Below are 21,279 nucleotides of genomic sequence, written 5' to 3'. Positions count from 1 at the left end.
GAGGCGGAGGGTGTCTCAACGGGGATGAGAGGCGGTGGGAACAACAGGCTTCTGGAAGAAGGTTGGCTTCAGACTCCCCGAGGTCGTGGCATCACTCGGCAGCCTGGGGAGATGGCCTCCCCCAGCGCCCTCTGTCTGTGCCTCTCTCCTGGCCCCATCAGACTCCACCGTGATACTACTGCCCCCGCATGTGACGGCTTGGACAGGGCAGTGCAGGCCCAACTCATTTTCATGGACTTGCCCTGCCTAGCAGAAGGCTCCAGAATGTGGGCTAGGTCTGCCTGTGAATCCATCTCTTCCCACGATGCGAGTTCTAGGGTGACACACGTGCAGAGACACTTAGTGGGGGGACAAAAGCCTCTCGTAACACTGAAGGGCTCTGGGATGACTCGGAGGATAACTTCCGGGTCCCCAAAGCTCAGCCAGCCTGGTGATAGCGGTGGGTGACACTGGAGGGGCCCACTTGCTGGCCCTCCTTCTGTGAGGAGCCCGGGAAAGGTCTGAATCCCACGGAAACACCCCCGGTCTCTGTTCCCCTCAAAGAGTCCACAGGAAGCTTCACAGCCTGCAAGGAGGCGGGCCGTGTCTTGAAGATGGGAAAAAATACTGCCTAGACTTCAGAGTGAAAACTATGTGAAAAGCCAATGGTAGGAAGGGAAAAATGCTCCCTAGCATTTTAAAATGCCTTCCACTGTCGACAGAAATTATCTATTATCCTGAAGTGTTCACTTGACTGAGTGCACTTACAGAAGCATTTGGAGAATTTTAAAACATCCTTTTATAAAAAAAAAAAGAAAAAAGAAAATAGAAGAAGGTCAGTGGAATAATGTGGTACATGAATGCAACATTATGTTTCAGACAGGAAATGCCAGAGAAATGTTCGCGTGTGGTAATGATAACCCTCTTGCGCAAGTTCTCAAAATTACCAGGCAAAGGCAACAAATCTACAAGCTGGGTAGAAGACAGATATTATCTTTCTTTAAGACCTAGCCACATGCCTTACAGACAATTTGCCTCTTTATACCAATATCGAGACTCATGCCTCAAAAACAGGTTGAAAATCGGGTAAGAAGAAATGACCCAAGAATTAATTAACTAAATAGGAGACTGAAGTAAACAAAGGAAAAATTATCATATCAAAATGAAAGACAAGAAACACGATTAAATTAGGCTTCAAAAGACCTCAGAGAAACTCATTAAAGGCATAATATGCCTTTACCTGGTTTTTTTTTTCATGATTTAATTTCTAACTTTATTCCCTACCATCTGATAATTGGAAGAAACACTTATTCTAATCATGGGCAACTGAGATGATTTTTCTTTTTTTATGTTTTAATTTTAACTCTGCTTTCTTTGAGAAATGTTCTCAAAGGTTGAATCATTTCATCACCAAAATAACCGAGATGATTTTAATGTTTATTTCAAGGCCAGGAGACAAAGAAACCTATTTATTGCTGAAGGGGATTTTTTTTTTTAATTAATGCTTAATTTTTTATGTCTTAAAGCACAGACCGTTTAAAATCATTTATAATGATGCTGTAGGGAGCTTGTTCCTGGGTATGCAAAACAGAAATGATAAATTTACAATTATTAAAAAAATTAATAGTTTTGAGGACTGAGTTGTCCCTTTACTTTCTAGATGGATTTGTCTGAAGCATAAGAGACATCTATCTTTAAAAACAGGGTAAAAACAAGGCCTGTGCAGGAGGGTGGGCTGAAGCTTTGATTAACATTACAGTTTGAATGGACTGGTTCACGGTTCAACTGGAAGCCCTGTTTTTCATTATTTAGAAAATAAAAAATCATATTGGCCTTGGGACCAGCTTTCTTTCCCTTTTATTTCCTGGGAAATTGCTCTGATGAAGTGGAGAGTCATGAATTCTTACTAACCACCTTTCCTGTGACTTTGAAAGTCCCTGGTGGAAATTAGACAAATAATTTACTTGCACTTAAACGCCAGATTTTTTTTAGTTACACTTAAGAAAAATAATTGAAACGTAGATTTAAATCGTTTCTGCTGCTACACTTCAGCATTCTAATCAAATACTCTCAGCTCTTATGCAAAGCATTCCTCAACAGAGAAGAGAAAAACCACTCTCCCTGACACCTCCGTTGGCAGAATTTCCAGAAGGGCTGGACACCATGTTAAGGGCAGAGGGAAGGACGCTTGGCCGAGGTGGGAAGAAAGAAAATGCATCTCGGGACACATTTTCCCTTTCATTCAGGTCTCAGGAAGAAGCTGAAAATGGTCAGACATGTTTCAAGTTCCTTAAATATTCTGGCTCTCTTCTTAGGCTTCTGAGCGCCCTGCACTTTAAGAAGGTCACTATGTATTTGTGCTCCTGACCATACTGGATGGAAGGGATCCATGTACATGGACCTTCTCTCTCACCCCTCACCCTTCACCTCTCACCTCTCCCTCCGCCCCCGCTCAGCACCACGCCTTCCACGTGAGGCTGTGATCGTGCCAGGCCTCCTCCTGCCTCACAGCCCGTGCTTGCTCTGTCCTCTGCCTGGACACCCTTTCTCTGGATTATCTACGTGCTTCCTTCACTTTCCTCAGGTTTCTGCTCAAACGCCACCTTTCCAGAGGGGGCAAGGCTTCTTCAACCCTTTGCACTCCCTCCATCTTATTCTGCCCGGTCTCTCTGCTCACAGCGCTTGCCTGGCACACACGACTGTGCATTGTCCGAGTCCCCCTAACAGACGGGGAGACTCCCGGGGGTGGGGAGTGTACATATCCTTTCACTGCTGGGTCCCCAGCACCCAGGCCAGCACCTAAGGCTATCCAGACGCTCAAAGCACTAACTGTCAATTATAATATCGACACTTATCAGCTGGCAGACACTTTTGCACTTGGCTTCTTAAACCCACGTGCCTTCTTAAAGGAGAACAAGACGTTCGAGTTATCAATTCTGATTCTCCGGAATGTCCTGGGCACATATATATGCCCAGATATCACAAAGGAAGAATGTATTTTCGTAAAGTCGAATGAACCTTGCCAAGCAAACAACAGGCCACATACCCTTAACCCAAATGTCCATCACGAGAATGGTCACTTCTGGAACAGCAGAATAATTTCAGTGTTAACTACAATAGTAATCTCTTTAAGGGCTGATGGGCCAAACGGTGGACTCTGGCTCCTCGCCATATAAGGAAAAGTCTTCACAGAAAAAAGAGTTTTCTTTTTTCTCCACCTTGTTACCAACCATGTGGTGAGTTTCTGCTGATTACTCTAAATGCAAGGGAGTCAAGGCTGAAAGCCAAGGTTGGAAACATTACAGTCATTGACTTTTGCCAAAATAAAGTCAATATTGCTTTCTCTTTAAAAAAAAGAAAAAAGCCAACCTTCTTCCTTTTCATATGAACAATTAAGAAAGCATTCAGATTTTGAGGGATGTTTAGTTGTTTCACTCCAAACAAAATATAGTTAAAAATACCAGCTGCTGACTGAAGATCCATGTATAAATGTATAAAATGCATGTACAATGCTCTGTGCTGTTTTTAAATTTTTATTGGAGTAGAGTTGATTTACAATGTTGTGTTAGTTTCAGGTGTACGGAGTCTGTGCTGGTTTAATGTCATCTTTTCACAGTCCTCACAGCGAGAGGATAATTCTCATTTAAAAAACTTTTCAAGCTGATTTCTAAAACAGATACATTAGCGAGATCAAATATTTAATTTGTTTTTAAGAAAAAAAATCACTATTATTTTCATAAGCGGGAATATACCATGTCAAAAATGTGTATGTCTTAAAAAGGATTTAAATAACCAGTTTATGTTTTGCATTAGAGTTATAACTTAATCTCTTGAAAAAAACGACGAAGCTGATGTCTCAGGAATATTATCTGTTGCATGAAATGAGGCCCACATGTAGTCACGGTACGTTTTTGAAGACATTTCAAGAATGAAGGCAACGTCCCATGTGCTGTTGCTTTGAGATGAGGTGGAGGATACAACTTCCAGCCTCTCCTAAACATCTCTTAGGTTCCTCCCTCAAAACTGTACTCAGAAGGAAACGTGTTAGAAACACAGTGTTTTGTAAACACATCAAGGGCTGTGGCAGCTTCACTGCTCCCTGAACTTGGAAGCCAGGTGCTGTAGCCTTCCTTCTCCATTTTTCGGAAAGAAATCTCCACACTATGACATAAGAGCGTGCTGGACAGTCACTATGACATAAGAGCGTGCTGGACAGTTAGCTCATCTCTTGGGAGCAGCCGATAGAGGGCCCTGGGGATTCCAGTTAGGCGGGGGCTTGTACGTTGTTCAGGCCAGCTCCTCCACGTACCAGAGGAGAAGGTGAGATCTCCACCAAGGCCCAGAAAACACAGAGAGGAAGGCAAGCCAGCAAAACGCTTCTCAAAAAACAAATCCCGGTGCCTAAGCAACCACATTAGGTCTGGCTCCTATGAAAAAGAAAACGGCATCTGCCTTTGAATAAGGCAACAGAATTTCTAAGGTGGGGGGGGGAGAAAAAAAACACTTTAAATGACACGGCCCAGAATGGGACCACAAAGGAACAACAAAGATGGTCCCCTCTAGGCCACGGTGTTGAAAATCAAATGTAAAGGATGGAGCTGGTGTGAAATATCATGACGAAGATGATTCGGGATTTTGAGATTTAACAGAGAATTCTTAAATTGCTAAACCAAAACCAAAAACACAACAACAAAAAAAAACAGGAGAAAAGAGCATTCCTGAGAGACTTCCTCATCTTGGGGAAACCTCATGAGGACTGAAGCGACAGCACATTTTTCAAACAAAATGAACGTGCGAGAATCAATACCAGGGTAGACTCCCTCGCAAAACCTTTTTTCTCATTTTATCCTTGGAGGATAAAAACACACAAGCTCAAACTTTGTTTCTTTAAAAGATACATGCACCCCTATGTTCACAGCAGCACTATTTACAATAGCCAAGACATGGAAACAACCTAAATGTCCATCAACAGAGGAATGGATAAAGAAGAGGTGGTGAACACTACTCAGCCATAAAAAAGAACGAAATAATGCCATTTGCAGCAACATGGATGGACCTAGACATTATCTATCATACTAAGTGAAGTAAGTCAGAAAGAGACAAATATGCATGATATCACCTATATGTAGAATCTAAAATATGACACAAATGAACCTATCTATGAAACAGACTCACAGATATAGAGAACAGACTTGTGGTTGCCAATGGAGGAGCTGGGGAGGAATGGACTGGGAGTTTGGGATTAGCAAATGCAAACTATTATATACAGAATGGATAAGCAACAAGGTCCTCCTACTGGACAGCACAGGCAACTACATTCAATAGCCTGGGATAAACCATAATGGCAAAGAATATAAAAAAGAATGTATATATGTGTATAACTGAGTCACTTTGCTGTACAGCAGACATTAACACTGTAAATTAACTATACTTCAACAACAAAAAAATAAATTAAGAACAGGCAAACAAAAAAGGAAATTAAAGAGGTAATTAAGTCTGGTGTCCGGCTCGGTCTGAACGCGTCCACCCTGCACTTGGCACTGACCCCTGTGTCCTGTCTCCCAGAGGCAGGATGACCCCTTACCGGGACTGGTGAGGGCTCCTAGGGCGCTGCTCGTGGTGGAAAGAGGATTTGCATTGGTGGTAGTGGCTGAGGTCTGGGCTGCGGCGGCAGCCGCCGCCAGCGTTGCCAGGTTCTGTAACTGTAAAGCATTCATGCCTGCGGGGTGGGGGAAGAGAGAGGCAAGGTCAGCAATAGGCCCACTTCACCCGTTTCCAAAAAGAGAAGGCAGGGGACATGGGCAGAGAGCTCCGGGATGGCACACTCGCCCCAGCTGCCCTGGGGACTCGTGTGTCACAACGCAGCCTGTGCCAACCCAGCACCCTCTTCCTAACGCCTCCTTCCAGGCTGCACAGGTCATCCTACAAGATAAGCAACAGGTTTCTGCGTGGACCATGGACAGCAGGGCCTTCCACCTCGTGGCTGTCAAGAAACTGTGAGATCCGGGCTTGGACAGCTGGAGTTTCAGGGGAAACTCTCCATCCCTAAACTCGACAGGTACACGTATGAGTTATTACAGAAGAAATGATGTTTTATTGCTCTGAAGCTGCACTGATTCAGTTTCCTGGCTCTATTAGCTGTGTGACTCTGCACAAAGTTCTTAACCTCTCTGTTTCCTGAGTCAGTGGTGACAGTTACTGTACCTTCCCTCACGCGGTGGTTGTGCAGGTTAAATAACTCGATGAATGAAAATTACCCAGCATAATAACTGGCATGATGTAAGCCCCCAATAAATGTTAGCAACTATTGTTGCTGTTACTATTATTATCGACCCTGAACTTCTCTCTCCAGGTTTATTTTGAATGTGAACTTGAAATCGCGTCCATGGCAGGAACTCAAATAATATTTGCTGAATCAAAGAATGAAAAAAGGTGGCGGTGCCGTGATATCTTTATTTGTAAAATGTTTGTGTCTGCATCTTAAACGTGTTTGTATCTGAAAGAGAGCTACTTTTTAGCTAGAATGAATCGAGGGCTAACGAAAATTAAGAAGTGAATGGCAGAGAGAAAGGAAACTCAGCTGAGAGGTCTGGGGCTGATCCGTCATGGGGGTGCTGGCAGGCCCTGGGGGGCTCGGGCCTGGAGCCTGTGCCGTGTACACTTTTAGTACCTTTTCTCCCCCTCCTTCTGTTTCTCAATACACAGGTTCTCTGCACAAAGTCTTCTTCCGTGATTCCCTTTACCCCCACGTACATTCGAGAAGCAGGAAACCATGGTCCTCTCCTCATCCAGAGGAATTTTACACAGAAAGATACGGGAGTGAAGTCATCGGCTTAATTTTACCTTCTTCTTATGTCTCAAATCCGGGTACTCCACGCACGGCTGCTGAGCAAATATAACCTCTATAACCGGAGACAGTGGTCTGACAACAGTGCTGGGTGGGGACGGCGGGGGGGATGGAGGGGCAAGAGAATGTTCTAGCAACACAGCTGCAAAGCCCCCGGCCACCATGTGGAGCCCTGTCTCAGCTTGGCTCAGAGCCCGGCTGCCAGGCTCACTTACCCTGCTCCTCCGTCCTGGCTGCTTCAGTCAGGACTTATTTCTACTCAGAAAAGAGTTCCCCAAGTCCATGCTGCAAAACGGGTCCTCATTTTGCTCAAAATGATACTCTGCCTTCTTGCAGGAGGTACCCAGTCCTGTGGCTTACGGTAAAAGCCAGCATCTGTTTCTCAAACCCACATAGTTCCTGGGGATGCTTGAGAAGCAGGACAAAGCACTGGGGGCATCCTGTGAACGTGACCCCGCTCTATCGAGCAGGGGACGCTGGGAACAAACCTCTCTCCTCCCCTCAGATCAGGGGTCAGACACGGTGGTTCTGATGAGACCTTGGGAGTGGAAAAAGCCCAGGGCCTATTTTTCAGGTTTGCTTGAGGAAAACAGAGCTGGGGGAACAGGGCTTGAGTGCAGACCCCATCAGACACTCCCTCTCCCGCCCCTACCCTGGGGGCGGCCCCTGAAAGCAGCTGAACACACTCATGCTGGCAAGACCAGGGGCCGTGCTTGGGGTGATGCTGCTGGGCGGGGGTGTGGGGGGGCGAGTGTGTGTGTGTGTGTGTGTGTGTGTGTGCGCGCGTGTGTGTGTGTGTGTGCGCGCGTGCGCGCGGTGCACCAGCACGGACCGGCCTGGCTGCCACGGCCCCTCTAATGTGCTAAGGACGTAACGCAGTCGACCAGACACCGTCACCAACAGACGGCTGTGCAGACGAGAGGAGGGTTTAGCACCGACATTGAAGTCTGCACATCTGGCAATGGGTAGATCAGCCGAGCACCCTCCTCGGCCTGGGCCGGAGGGTCCCCCAGGGCACCTGCTCTGGCCTGCCTGGCAGAGCCACGGCCCGATTCTGGGGCTGGAAGGAGCTCAGCCCGCTCATCTGGGTCAGAGCCTCACGGACCCTCCAGAGGCTGAGGCACGTTCCCGCGGAGGGGGACTGAGTGTCTAACGCGCACTTTCTGCATGTTACCTGTAAACTCCCCCATCGCTGTTCCGAACTCCTGCTGCGTTCACCACCTCCTCCTTTCACATCGTTTGTACGTATTGCTGACCTTCACCACTAGATACTAAGTTCCCTGAGGACAAAGATGCCTTATTCGCTTTCAAGTCCACACACACACACACACACACACACACACACACACACACACACACACACACACGGCTACCTTCACTCATAGTAGGTGATGGGTGGATCCATGGAAGATGAATGAACAGGGCAACACACAGCATGAAATGTTCCCACGGTGCTGTAAAGAGCACTGTTGGGGCTTCCCTGGTGGCGCAGTGGTTAAGAATCCGCCTGCCAATGCAGGGGACGTGGGTTTGAGCCCTGGTCTGGGAAGATTCCACATGCTGTGGAGCGACAAAGCCCGTGTGCCACAACTACTGAAGCCTGCATGCCTAGAGCCCGTGCTCCACAACAAGAGAAGCCACCGCACTAAGAAGCCCATGCACCGCAATGAAGAGTAGCCCCTACTACCAGCAACTAGAGAAAGCCTGCACGCAGCAATGAAGACCCAACACAGCCAAAAATAAAATAAATAAATTTATAAAAAAAAAAGAAAAAAAAAAGAGCGCTGTCTACAGACCCAAACAAGGTTTTTCTCTGTTCTTAGTTCTTTAGTATCTACAACAGCTTCAAATATTGACTGTTTCCCTCAACCGTTAATTAATCCCTTCTACAAATACTTATTAGGACCGTGTGTTTTCCTCATCTCACCCACGACACTCAGTGCTGTCCCGGAGTCCCGCCGACCACACTCGGGCTCTCTGTCCCGCCGTCCTCTCCCTGTGTGCCCGCTTCCACCCCTCACCCCTGAGGGGCTGCCCCGCTCAGCCCCTCCCCGCCTCCACTGCCAAGGCCGGGCTCTGGGGTGCCACACCGGGCGGGGCCAACTCTGTCCAACCACCGCACTGCACTGAGGGGGAGAAAACAGACCAAAGGAAGCAGAGATGAAGCTGGGAAGGAGAGGCCGTGGTGACCCCAGCATCTGAAGGAATGGGGGGCACGGGAGGGAGGGGGAGCGTTAGATGGAGAGAAGCAGCAGGAGGACCCACAGGTGCCGCCCGGCCAGCCAACCGTTACCACATGGCCGCGACAGGCCAGAGCCGGGGCCCGCACCCAGAATTAAGTGGGGAAAACAAGACATTCCCCGCCCCAGGAGGCTGCTGGAGATCAGAATGGAGGGGAATCAGGGACTGGGGACAATCCAGTCCGTTTCTGGAAACAGGCCTGGATCCAGAAGCTCATTCTCATGCGTCTTTGGTGTTTGTTTTTTATTTTTAACATCTTATTGGGGTATAATCGCTTTACAATGGTGTGTTAGTTTCTGCCTTATAAGCAAGTGAGTCAGCTGTACATATACATATATCCCCATATCCCCTCCCTCTTGTGTCTCTGGTCTGACAGGGATGAGAAGAGGACAGGGGAGCGCCGGGCGGCTGCAGAGCTGAAGAGGCCGGGCCATCCTCCTAGTCTGTCCCTTCGTGGCCCTCCATGCGGGCTCCGGGAGGCCCCCCTCCTCTCCTCCTCACTTTTCTGGGTGCAGTCCTGTTCCCAGCCCCGACCCTGACATTCCTCCCTTTGACCTGTCCTGTGTTCCTCGGGCCTGGAAGGCACAGCTCCCCCTGCTGGTGACAACAGTGACAAGGACCCCGTTTACTGGAGGCAGCACGGGCTCCGCCTCCAGGACATCTGAGCTCCAGTCGGGCTCGGCCTCCCCTCTGCCAGCCTCCCTGGCCTCGAGCCCATTAACTGTCTGCCTCTTGGATTTCTTGGCTGTGAAGTAGGTGTAAAACCGAACAGACCTCGAGGGTAAAGAGAGTAAATGCTTCGTACACTTGAAGCTAAAGAACAACTCCCAGGGCAGAGCAGACTCTTATCAGCTGGATAATAATCACGACAGTATCACCCCCCAGTAATGAGGATAATGGCACCAAAGACAAAGCACGTGCCAGACACACTAACCGCCCTTAGTTAGCATTTGTAACAACTCTCGCAGTCCCACGTGCCACAGAGAACATGGGAGGTCAGAGCCCTGGGGACAGGAGGCTGGTTCTCGGTCCCGCCCTGCCCCCCGAGCCTCCCCACGCCTGTGCCTCTGTCCCTCTTGGTTCCCACCTGGGAAGTGTGGGGGGGCATGGGGAGGCAGCGAGAGGAGGGAAGGGGTGACACACACAGGGCTTCACAGGAAAGGGGCCGGGACATCAGATGTAAACGTCCACCAGCTCCTGACACCTGCCCATCATGGCCTTGCTCCTTCTGATGAAATCTCAGCAGAGAACGGCTGTGGGTGAGGGATGCTGCCTGGCATGAGCACGCGTGGGTCCTGGTTAGCAGGAGCCCAGGGTGCAAGGATGCGTGTACAATGGTGCCCCTGCTTGGCTTCCGGGCACCTGAGCCGCAGAGGGCCCGGAACTGAACCTGTGATCTGCGTCAGCAGCTAAGAACCCAGCTAACCAGGCACTAGATCTTGTCTTGAACTCAATCAACCCTTCAGTTTCTTACCCTCATTTCCTCTCCCCTCCATGCTCAGAATCGAGACATTACAGACCCCAGCCCACACATCCTCGGGGAATGGTGGGCCGCACCCTCTTCTGAACACTGAGCGGGTCACGTGGCAGCTTCCCTCCTGCTTGTCACGTAGCTCAGGGGCTCTTCCCTGATGAGATATGGGTGTGTGTGTGTGTGTGTGTGTGTGTGTGTGTGTGTGTGTGTGTGTGTGTGTGTGTGTGTGTGTGTGTGTGTGTGTGTGTGTGTGTGTGTGTGTGTGTGTGTGTGTGTGTGTGTGTGTGTGTGTGTGTGTGTGTGTGTGTGTGTGTGTGTGTGTGTGTGTGTGTGTGTGTGTGTGTGTGTGTGTGTGTGTGTGTGTGTGTGTGTGTGTGTGTGTGTGTGTCTCTCTCTCTCTCTCTGAGCTCCCTGAAGTTTTATGAAAAAGCATGTGTATGATGCATGCACTTTTCTGGCAGCAGATCCTAAGAAGCTGGAGGACTTCCAACGCCTCTAGATAGCCTAAAAGTGATGCGTGTGAGTCCTGGTAGAAAACCATCGAACAAAGAGGCCTGGGGTTGGTGGTGGCGACAAGAGGAATGGAGAAGAGATCAGAGCTCGGGAGTGATGGCGCAGAGAATGCAGAAAAAGGATGAAAGAAGATGGCTCTTTCTCCCCCTCAGAACCAAGATGTATACACAGTCAAGCCAACGAAAGAAAACAAAACCAACTAGAGATTCTCCAAGAACATGTCAGCTGGTGGCTGACACCAGGGCAGGACCCATGCCAAGGCTGGAGCTAGGAAACTGGGGGGCAGCACGCACGCGGGGACTCGACAGGTGCGCCTGCCCACCTCCTGTGGGTCTTGCTGCGCCTGGACGTGGGCCATGGGGCCACAGAGGCACCTGTTCCCTGCACGGTGTCCTTCTGTCCGGCCAGGTGGAGGCCCGAAGCCCATTCTCTAGTCCATCCCCCCAGAAAGAAACCGTCCCAGGGAGGACACCCCTGCACCACTCCCGGGCCTTCTAAGCACTGCTAACATCGGCACATCACAGGGGTGCATCTGGGGTTCCGTGAGAGCCTGGGCAATTTTCGTGGAGCTGGACTCTTCACCGACAGCAGCGCACGTCCTCCGTGACGGATGCTTTGTCTCTTCCCACCCCGGATGTTCCCAGAGCCAGAGGCTCCTCACCTGTAGCGTGGACATCTCCCCTCCCCTCCCCTCCCCTCTCATTTAGGGAAGGGGCTTGGGGGCCACGCTGCTGCTGGGAAAGGCGTCTGTCCCACGCTGGGAAAGCAGCTCGGAAGCTTCGTGGGGACACACCCCAAGCTTCATCCGCTACCTCCTCAACTGTACCAGGCTCTCCGGGTACCCACAACACCCTCTCTCCAGACCTCCAGCTGCTGCAGACTCAGCCCCTGGACGGCCAGAGTTACCCACCAGGGCCCGGCCAGTCCTGGGCCCCCCAGGCTGTCTGAAAGGGGGTGTCTGCCTCTGCTGACTTTGAATTCACATTTCTGGTTGTTTCTCCGTCTGTTTCTGTTGTGAGCACACCCTGTCCTGTCATCCTCCTCTGTTCCTTCCACAGCGCCTCTGCTTTTCCAGTGGCCACCAGCCCATCTCATCACGGCTCCTCCCACGCGAGGATCCTGAAAGGGCACCGGACGGGAGGCGTGGGGTGTGTGTGGGTGTGTGATGCTGATTCTGGTTTGGCAAATAGCTCTTCTCTGAGAAGAAAACCACCCCCATTTAACCTCACAAAGCACGCTGCTCGGATGGGCACCCGTCAAACCAGGGGCAACAATCTGGGTGACGAGAAATGCAAAACACTTAAACGAGTTTTAGGAAATCCAACAGTGTGCCGAGATCGAGAGGGCTAAAAAAAAAAAAAAAAAAAAAATTGGGGGAATACAGGGCTTCAACTTTTCACTCATTACTCGGGAAAAGAAAACCCTTCTCCAAACGAAGAAATTATGTACCAAACAGATGCACATTATGCCTACTTGAAACTTAAGATTAAAAAAAAATTATTTATAAGGAGAAGAGCATGAAAATTTAATTTAATGTTCACCTTAGGTAATTCTGTCTTATTGTTCGGAGCAATTACCATAAATCTGCATTTCAATGAGCGAGAACAGATGTCAGTTGTTACAAGCGCTTGCCAATCAGGTCTGTTAAAAAGTGACAGATGGGGGTGGTAATGGCACATTCTCAGAAGGCCTGTTAGCACTTTTCGCAGGAAGTGTGGGTTGAGGAGGCTGCTTGGCTGTGGGAAGAACTCGGGGTCTTCGTGGGTCCAGTTTGCACACCTCCCAAGTGTGTCCCTGACGTGAGGTTCTCAGCCTCCGATGCACAGTTTTTGCTGAAGTCTTCTTCCCTCTTCGCTCGTCACAGACATTCCAAGCCCGCCTTTGCTGGGAGGGGATCTCCAACAGGTAAAGTAGTTGCGATGTTGTTGTTCTGGGAAAATATTTGCCCTCTATGATTTCACTGTGACTTTGGAAACTTAGGCCAGATATTCTGGAAGCGAATTACTACCAGCTTTCCTGAATATCAGAAGTCTAAGGGAAGCAGTTTTCCCTTGTTTATCACAAGATGCTCTTCTTTGGCCATCGCTTCTTAATCTCTGTAATCTCTTACTAACAACCCTCACCCTTGAAAAATACTTCCCCTGACAAAAAACAACCCCCTTAATAAATTTGGAATGTTGTCCAGAGCGAAGGGAGGAGGTGTTCCTGGGGCTGACCCACAACTGCTGCTTTTTGAGCAGTTTGGGGCTTCTCCTGCATTGTTTATCGATGGCTCAGAGTCGTTTGTTATTTGGCCTCTTCAACCCTTTGTGCAGACCAGTCACCCAGGCTCATGCTGACAGAACATACCTGGATCTGTGGAGACGCGGAGCGCTGTGTGACCATCTCGGGGGCCAAAGGGAGCTCGGGGTTTGGATCGGTTTGTAACGTGGATCTGCCATTGATTAGCTTAGTGACTCTGGGCAAGTTTGTTAATTAACTTCTCTCTGCCTCAGTTGTCCCACCTGTAAAACGGGATGCTAACGGTCCCTATCTCATAAAGCGTGATGATATTTGGGAATTCTGTATCCTAACCCATAGAATACCATTTCCTGGTCCTTGGGCTCACAGAACTTATTCGAACTTTTTGTACTTCAGTTTTCCCAACTGTTACGTAGTAACAAGTAGTGGTTTTGTCCTTGGCTGTGCTGTGAGGATAAACCCCATGATTATTTCAAGAAGCTCTGTGAAAAACAAACTTGTGCAATACTGCCCTTGTTTTGCTAACACGATGCTTTTTTGAGATGACAGTTGTCATAAATAAGTGGAAAACCGGAAAGCCACTTTCCCCTTAATTCCTTCTTCTTCAGGAAAAATCCAGACCCTTGGCCTGAACACAGACCCCACGTTTTTGAGATTTCAGAAATTCATGGAATACCACAGTTGAGTGAGAAATGGACACATTTTTATCAGAAGTTATGAGAGGGAAAGTGAAATCAATCGACTTGAAGAATGCACATAAATGCGGTCAGCTTATAAAAATTTTATCCTTACTAATCTATTTTCTGCTTTTTAAATTTCAGATATAGTAAAGGTTCCCTTTTATAAAATCATAAAACATGCCTGAAGTTATTTTCAGTTTGAAAGGAAAATGGTGTTGTTTTTTTTTGAAAAAAGAAGTATAGTTGATGTCTCATTCAATTTTATTGACGTAAGTACTTAGGAACTTGTCTCCTCCTAATTTTTTTTTCTGTTTTTTTCCAGCTTTCTTTTATTTTCTCCTCAAACGGAAAATGTTTACTCATTCAAATGAGACATTTTAGACTCTAGTGAGACACCTCAATTTCCTGAAGGACAGACCATTCTGTTCTGAGAGCTGTTCACAGCACAGTGCTCGTTTTCCGAAATGATATTTCACTCTTTGGTGATGGTGCTCTCAGCTGCAGTACTCGAATTTTCCACATGGAGTTTATTCTCTGGCCCTGGAGGACATGAACGTGGCATCTGCATTGTGGAGGTGCCCGCTCTCTCTGCCACAATCTCACTCAATTTACCAGCATCGTAAACCCAGGGGTGCTTTGGGATGAGCCACCTCTCGGGCTCCTTCATGTTGCTTCCACCGTGTATGTCAATACCACGGGCTGTGTGACACGTATGACGCTGTACCAACTCGCTGATCCCAAGTCGCTGACAACTCGTTCATGAAGATACAGTCGTTAGGTTGTGTAATGGTCTGTGGCTTAGACATCAGGCTAAAGTCAAATTTCTTAATTAAAAAACCAGGTATTTCACTTAAGCTTCATTGGGACTGTATCCAACACTTATAAATTTACTTACTCATCCACGCAAAACAGTCACAAGTGCCACTTAGAGGAGTGAGGGCTGAGGCCACGCCCTCTCGGAGCATCGGTGATTCAGAGGTGAGGGAGGGGGGAAGGAAGAGAGGCTTTTTAGGGGAATGCGGAAGAGGGGCCCTCTGTCCCACAAGTCGGTGCTCTGGGGAAACGTCCTCCAAGAAGGGGCCTCTATGATCCACCCACTTTCTGAGACTGGCTTAGGTGACTAGCGCTGACAAAAGTTAAGCCCTACTCTTGGGAGAAGAGAAAGAGCAGGGGGCCAAGAGCACTTGGTTGAAAAAAATAGCCCAAACCACGATGCTTCCAACACTTGGGAAGATGAGACCTGATTCTCCACAGGAATGAAGGATACTTGTTATAGAAATGGCCAGGCAGACAGAACCCTGACATCCATGTCCTTGGTCCTCACTACTCGAGGTGACAGTGGAAAATGGGCCACTCGGCCTTCGAATGCACAGCTTGGGCAGCCTCGGTGCTGAATTTAATGCCAAAGGTTCGAGAAAGGGGTATTTTGGAGAGCCAAGCGCATTCACAGACCACCTTTAAATTAGCCATCTGCCCCATGCACCTTCGCAGGTGATTCCCAGATACCCTCCATTTTTAAATGAGCACACGGCGTGCAGATGCTACCCTCCTGACCTGACCTGGCGAGCCATGGGCGCCTGTGGCCTAATGAAGAGTGACGAGGCGCACCGTCCACCCGAGAAAACATGCCTGGCAATAGCCTCAGGACCCAGTGACCTTCTTTGCATAATTCAACTGTGGGAACGGGAGAGCCTGAGGCTTCCTCTAAGGAAAGACTCTAATTCTGGATCTGGGTGGGTCCCTTCGATTAGAAGAAAACCAGATCTTGCACTGGCGGAAAATGCAACACATCTCAGCATTTCTTTCAGAGCTTGCAATCTGGAAGGTTTTCTCTTTTTAAAACGTAGAAAACTCTCTGAATATTTTAGTGCTGTCTCTCCAATCCCCTTCACAGAACTAAAAATAAATCAACTGTTCAAGGCAATGCTCAGCTCCAAGGCCAGCTTCCCCAAATGTATTCGTCAACATTCTGCTGAATGGTTTCACTACTTATTATTTTAACATGTATTTTTTTCCCACAATAATCTAAAAGTGTTATTACAATAGAACAAGCTGGGGGTACCAGATTTAAAGCCCCACGGGTAACTGAGCATTGTTTTTGCTGTAGGCGAGTATGTCCCATCAGACAAGTTATATTAACCCTGGAGGCCGCCACAAAAGGCTGGGCTGACAACAACTGGACATACAGGAACAGAAATCTGCGTGTGCTCGTTCCAGTGTCTCCAGATCCATTCAAAATGAAACAAGGAAAAAAAAAAACCCCACAAGGATATGCATGTGGGAGGGGAAAAAAAAAAAGAAAAAAGGAGTTTTCATAGTGACAAATAAGGAAATCAGCCTTTTATTCTGTACATCCTGGGTTCATTTCATTGACTCAGGGTGTCCTTGGTGAAAACAAACTGTGCTCGATTCTAATGCGCCCAAAATCTGTTCTCCTTGCCTGCGCTCCCCTATCTTTTCGGAATCAAGCAAGGAAGAAGCTTCCTCACTGCTCCTCGCGGCAGGTTCCTGGCACCTGTGCCCTGATTCATCGTGCGGGCTGCCTTCCCTGGCCCCGTGGTGTGGGTTAGGACGTGAGCCTGGAAGGTGACACAGCAGGACTGACCTTTCACTAATCACTGCCCCTCAGTTACTACTGACACAGCTCATAATAAAAAGAAATCCTTCATGAGCTGGCTTTCAAATCCAGTCCCACTTTGACTTTGCTCAAGAACGAAGATTCTACTTTCCCATAAAAGATTCTGATGCGCAATTCTGTCAACTGGGGTTCTGAAGTTAAAAAAAAAAAAAAAGGCACCCTGTTAATTGTCTGTGGTTATCAAGGGACTGCAAACGGTATCAGAGATAGGCCTGCAAGCCTGACTTTCATTACGAAGGTCAAAACATTCTTATTGACTGCCTATTATTAAAATTCTAGAGGGATGTCAATCATGGCAGCTGCCCTGGATATAGGAATCTTGTTGGAAATCCCCCAGCCGGCAAACCCATTAAAAAAAAATAATAAACACAACTGTGGAGGGTACTGTGCAGGAATTCTCAGCCCCCCAAATTTTCTCATAACTGTTGGAGATGCCAGAGTTAGAAGATCAACTTCTGAGCAGCTGACTCTAATTTTAACACCTAAGCCAGAAAGCAACTAGGACCGGTAGTTACCCTTTGATCGTCTTTTCCCCAGCTTCTGAACCCATCCCCAATTCAGACAACAGCACAGTCAAAAGGCAAGGCTCGCTTCATGACCTACCAGCCATTTGCTGAATGCCACTGAATGCACCCAGGTTGCTGGAGGAGGTGGCCTGCTGCAGAAGCTGCAAAAGAAGAGAGAAAGGTACTGTCAAAATGAAGTGGAGCTTGGAAATGTACTGTCAAGGGAACTTCCCAAGTCCACTGAGGGCACGCCCCGTTCCCTTTACATTTACATAGTTGGTTGCTGCTGCCTGTTAATGGGCTGAAGGTTCCGAGAGTTGGGGCTATAAATCCATGTCAGTGTCTAATCTTTATTAAAAAACACAGACACTGGGGAAACGCAATAACGTAGCTGCCTTAAAACAATTCATCAATTTACTTTTTAACAACCAGGTGTTAAATCTGTGGGAACCAACATGGCGTGACTAATGCTCTCTCTCTGGAGCCTAGTAGTTCCCGTAACTCATCTCTGTCAATCGCGGTCCATCCCTAGGTCTCTTCCGCTTTCCTTCACAGCTCAGTGTCCTACAACCTTCATTAGAGAGGTATAGATTCACTGACTCTTGGGCTAACAGAGAAGTCACTGTAATACCTACAGACGTAAGTGTACGTATCTGCAGCCAGAGTCACTGTCATGACTTCATGACCAAGACAACGGTCACCCATCTTAAGATGGTCTTCGTTGGCAGAGAGCAACATACTACTTGTCAGAACTCACAAGTATCTGGTGCTATGTATGTTGATGCTATGCATTATAAATACATCAGCATCTTTTAAAAAAGAAATGAAGACAGCTGTGAAAAGGTCTCTGTATTTTGTTGCTAGAGCTTCCAAAAATACATTTAATCCCCCATATAGAAACGGTGGGTACCACAAGGTAAAGGCATGTGGTTACTGTTCGAAAGCACTCCTTTATTCGTCCACATCAATTGAATTATAGGTTAACTTAGGTGCTATACTGTTTGACTGGGCTTATTGATATTCTCCTTTTGGTTGATCAATACAGCCACAGTTTGTACCTGGGGGCAAGTGTGGAGTTATCTCCTATACTCAAAAGTCCATGGATGCTAAAAGCATAGATTCACCAAATTTATTATTAAAAAACTGCTATGGTACTATGAGCTTAGGAGGAACCAGATGAATTCACTATTTAAAAAATAAGCTCTCAGAATTTGTTTGGAGTGCTGCGAAACCTAACGGAGAGCACTGCCACTCCTCCAGGTAATGGTAGGTCTCCTCAGCTTAAGAGGAAGGAAACTCTACAACTGGATGTGACTCAGAAATGGGCATCTAGCAATTGACTTAAAAGCACCAAGGAGAGTGGAATAGCGGTGGCTGATTCAACGTGTCTTAGTTACGATGATTAACGTAATCCCTATGGGGATTAACATGAACAGCTGTGGGCCTTCCCTGGTGGCACAATAGTTAAGAACCCACCTGCCAATGCAGTGGGCACAGGTTTGATCCCTGGTCCAGGAAGATCCCACATGCTGCAGAGCAACTAAGCCCGTGGCCACAACTACTGAGCCCATGTGCCACAACTGCTGAAGGCCATGTGCTGCAACTACTGAAACCCACACGCCTCGAGCCTGTGCTCCACAACAAGCCACCGCAAATGAGAAGCCCGCTCACTGCGACTAGAGAAAACCCGCACGCAGCAACGAGGACCCAATGCAACCAAAAAATAAATAAAATAAAAAAAAAAGACAAAAACAAACATGAACAGTTCCCAGACATACGTCTGCAACTTTCATTCATCCTTCTCGACTCAGGGTAGTATACTACCTAGACATTACACACAGACACACACAGACACACAGAATGAGAAAGAGGAAGAAGCTAGGAATTATCTGTTTTGACAGAGAGAAATCCCTTATCTTGGTTTGATTTCTTGGGTTTCCCATTCTCTTGTGGTTGCAAGCCCTTACTCTCTCCTATATTAGATATTAAAAAAAATTAAAGTTTAGTCAAGGTCAATGAGCTTTGAAGATACTCTGAGGAATTAATAATCTTTACTGATTAGTAAGTGGCAATACCTGGAGTGTCATTAAACTACTTCCGTGGATTCTTCCCACTGACAACCACTCTTTGGTGAGCCACAGTCAGAATCTACCCTCAACACAGAGGCAGGAGATGCCTTAAAGGCCAAGGGTCTTTTCAGAGAAATGGGCTTCCGATCGAAAGGGGTAGAGCAAACTTGGCAGAGAAAGAATGGAAGCCCTCGGTAGGGGAAAACGTAGTTCAGAGCGTGTAAGAACACGTTCTTATCAATGAGGTGGGGATGAATTCTCTTTCAGGATTCAGAAAGAATTTTCAGATGTGATCAAAGAAACATGTGCCAGAGATTTCTGTGAGCCCTGGGGCATGGGAGATGGTCGAGAAGACCAGGGCTAGGCACGTGTGTCTTGGTTTTCAGACATGGTGGAGCAGGAAGCTGGATTCTTAGAAACTACGAAAAGGTGAGCCTGACGTCAATCTCTGATAGAAATTCTTGTACTTAAGGCGATGATCTGTGAACAACTGAGAAACACACGTTTGTGAAAAACAAATGATTGTTCAGCTAGACTCATTTTTTTTTCTCATGAAGTTTCTAGACCGATAGACCAAGAAAAAGATATGGCAAGCACATATAGATTTCAGCAAGACATGTGATGAAATCTCTCATCTCTTATCTCTTTGTGGATAAGATGGAGAAATGGCTAGAAGGTGGCAGCAAACTTGGTCACTGCTTGTATTAATAACTCAGGGGAAGACAGGAGAGGCACGCTTCTCCAGCAAGACATCCAGACATGTCTTGAGTAGCAATTACATGGCAGACACCAACAGGCAGTGGGGTGGGGTGGATAAAAGAGGAATGTGAGTCACATCTGTCCTTGGAGAAGCAGCCCCGCCAGATGGAGAGAACCCATGGAGGGCTGAAATCCTGCTTGACCACCAGTGTCATGACCTTGGGTAAAGTTACATAACCTTTTTAAAATTTTTATTGGAGTACAGTTGATTGACAACGTTGTGTTGGTTTCAGGTGTAAAGTGATTAAGTTATACATATACATATATCCACTCTTTTTTAGATATTTTCCCCATATAGGCCAATACAGTGAGTGTATCGAGTAGAGTTCCCTGTGCTATACAGTAGGTCCTTATTAATTATCTGTTTTATATATAGTAGTGTGTGTACGTCAATCCCAGTCTCCCAGTTTATCCCCTGCCCCTTTCTCCCTTAAGCCTCTCCCTTTCCTCACTTGCAGAAGCACGGTGATCTTACCTTTCAAGGTCACAGGAAGGACTCTTTTACAGAACAGTATTGGTTCTGCTACAAAGTACGGAATGGGTCATACAATCCTGAGAGGGACAGTTCAAATGTCAGGAGAGAATTAGGACGGACGGACGGACGGACAGACACACACACACACACACACACACACACACACACACACACAGGCTAGAATAAAAGGTCCAAAGGCACACTATGAAATTATATTAATAATGTGTAGTCCAGCATTTAGGTTCCAAAGCAGAAAAGGGGGGTAGAGTAGCACGCTTTAGCAGTAGTTCAAGTAAAAATAAATAAAACCTTAGAGGAGTACGAGCTGCCTTCCATTGCTCTCAGCTACATTAAGATATTTTAAAGTCCACAACAGGGGTCACTGCTCATGCTGTGTGGATCTTCCTGGGAGGAACTGTCTCGCATTCTGATTATGGCATTTTAATAAAGACACGGGCAAAGTAAAACAGGCAGCACAACAGAAAAAAACGAGGAGGTGGAAAGTTTAGAAACAATGAAATGTAAGGGCTAAAGAATTGGATCTATTTGGCCTGAAACAGGATCTGAGTTTTGGGTTTCAAATAGATGAAGAAACATCTGAATTTAGTTGACATCGCTCCACGGGGAGGACCCAGTGAAGGAAAGTTCCATCTGAGGTCCTGATGTGGAATGGACCGAGCAGGGAGGTGGTGAGAGAGCCAACCACGGCTGCCTCAGCGCCGTTAAGTCATCACCTATCACGCATGCCGCACCCCTGCCAAGGCTGGAGTTTGTGCGGAAACGCTGGTTAGACACTCAGCCCTGTGGGACCCCGCTCAGCCTCCATGCGGCTAGAAAGAAGAGTCCTGTTCCTATGC

The 21,279-nt window shown here is 47.3% G+C and overlaps 1 protein-coding gene across 11 annotated transcripts in view; it reads right to left on the bottom strand.

The window, feature by feature from the left end:
* Nucleotides 1-21,279, bottom strand: part of CELF2 (CUGBP Elav-like family member 2) — an 830,631-nt gene that overhangs the window by 40,403 nt on the left and 768,949 nt on the right. For all 11 annotated transcript variants that reach the window (XM_067701074.1, XM_067701034.1, XM_067701064.1 and 8 more), the window contains 2 exons: nt 17,217-17,280; nt 5,564-5,698 (listed from right to left, as the gene is read on the bottom strand). In XM_067701074.1, the coding sequence (XP_067557175.1) occupies nt 5,564-5,698; nt 17,217-17,280 (199 nt within the window). The remainder of the gene's footprint in view (nt 1-5,563; nt 5,699-17,216; nt 17,281-21,279) is intronic.

This window comes from Pseudorca crassidens, chromosome 1 (genome assembly GCF_039906515.1).
Source record: "Pseudorca crassidens isolate mPseCra1 chromosome 1, mPseCra1.hap1, whole genome shotgun sequence".
NCBI classification, from domain to species: domain Eukaryota; kingdom Metazoa; phylum Chordata; class Mammalia; order Artiodactyla; family Delphinidae; genus Pseudorca; species Pseudorca crassidens.
This window is presented reverse-complemented; position numbering and strand designations above follow the sequence as displayed.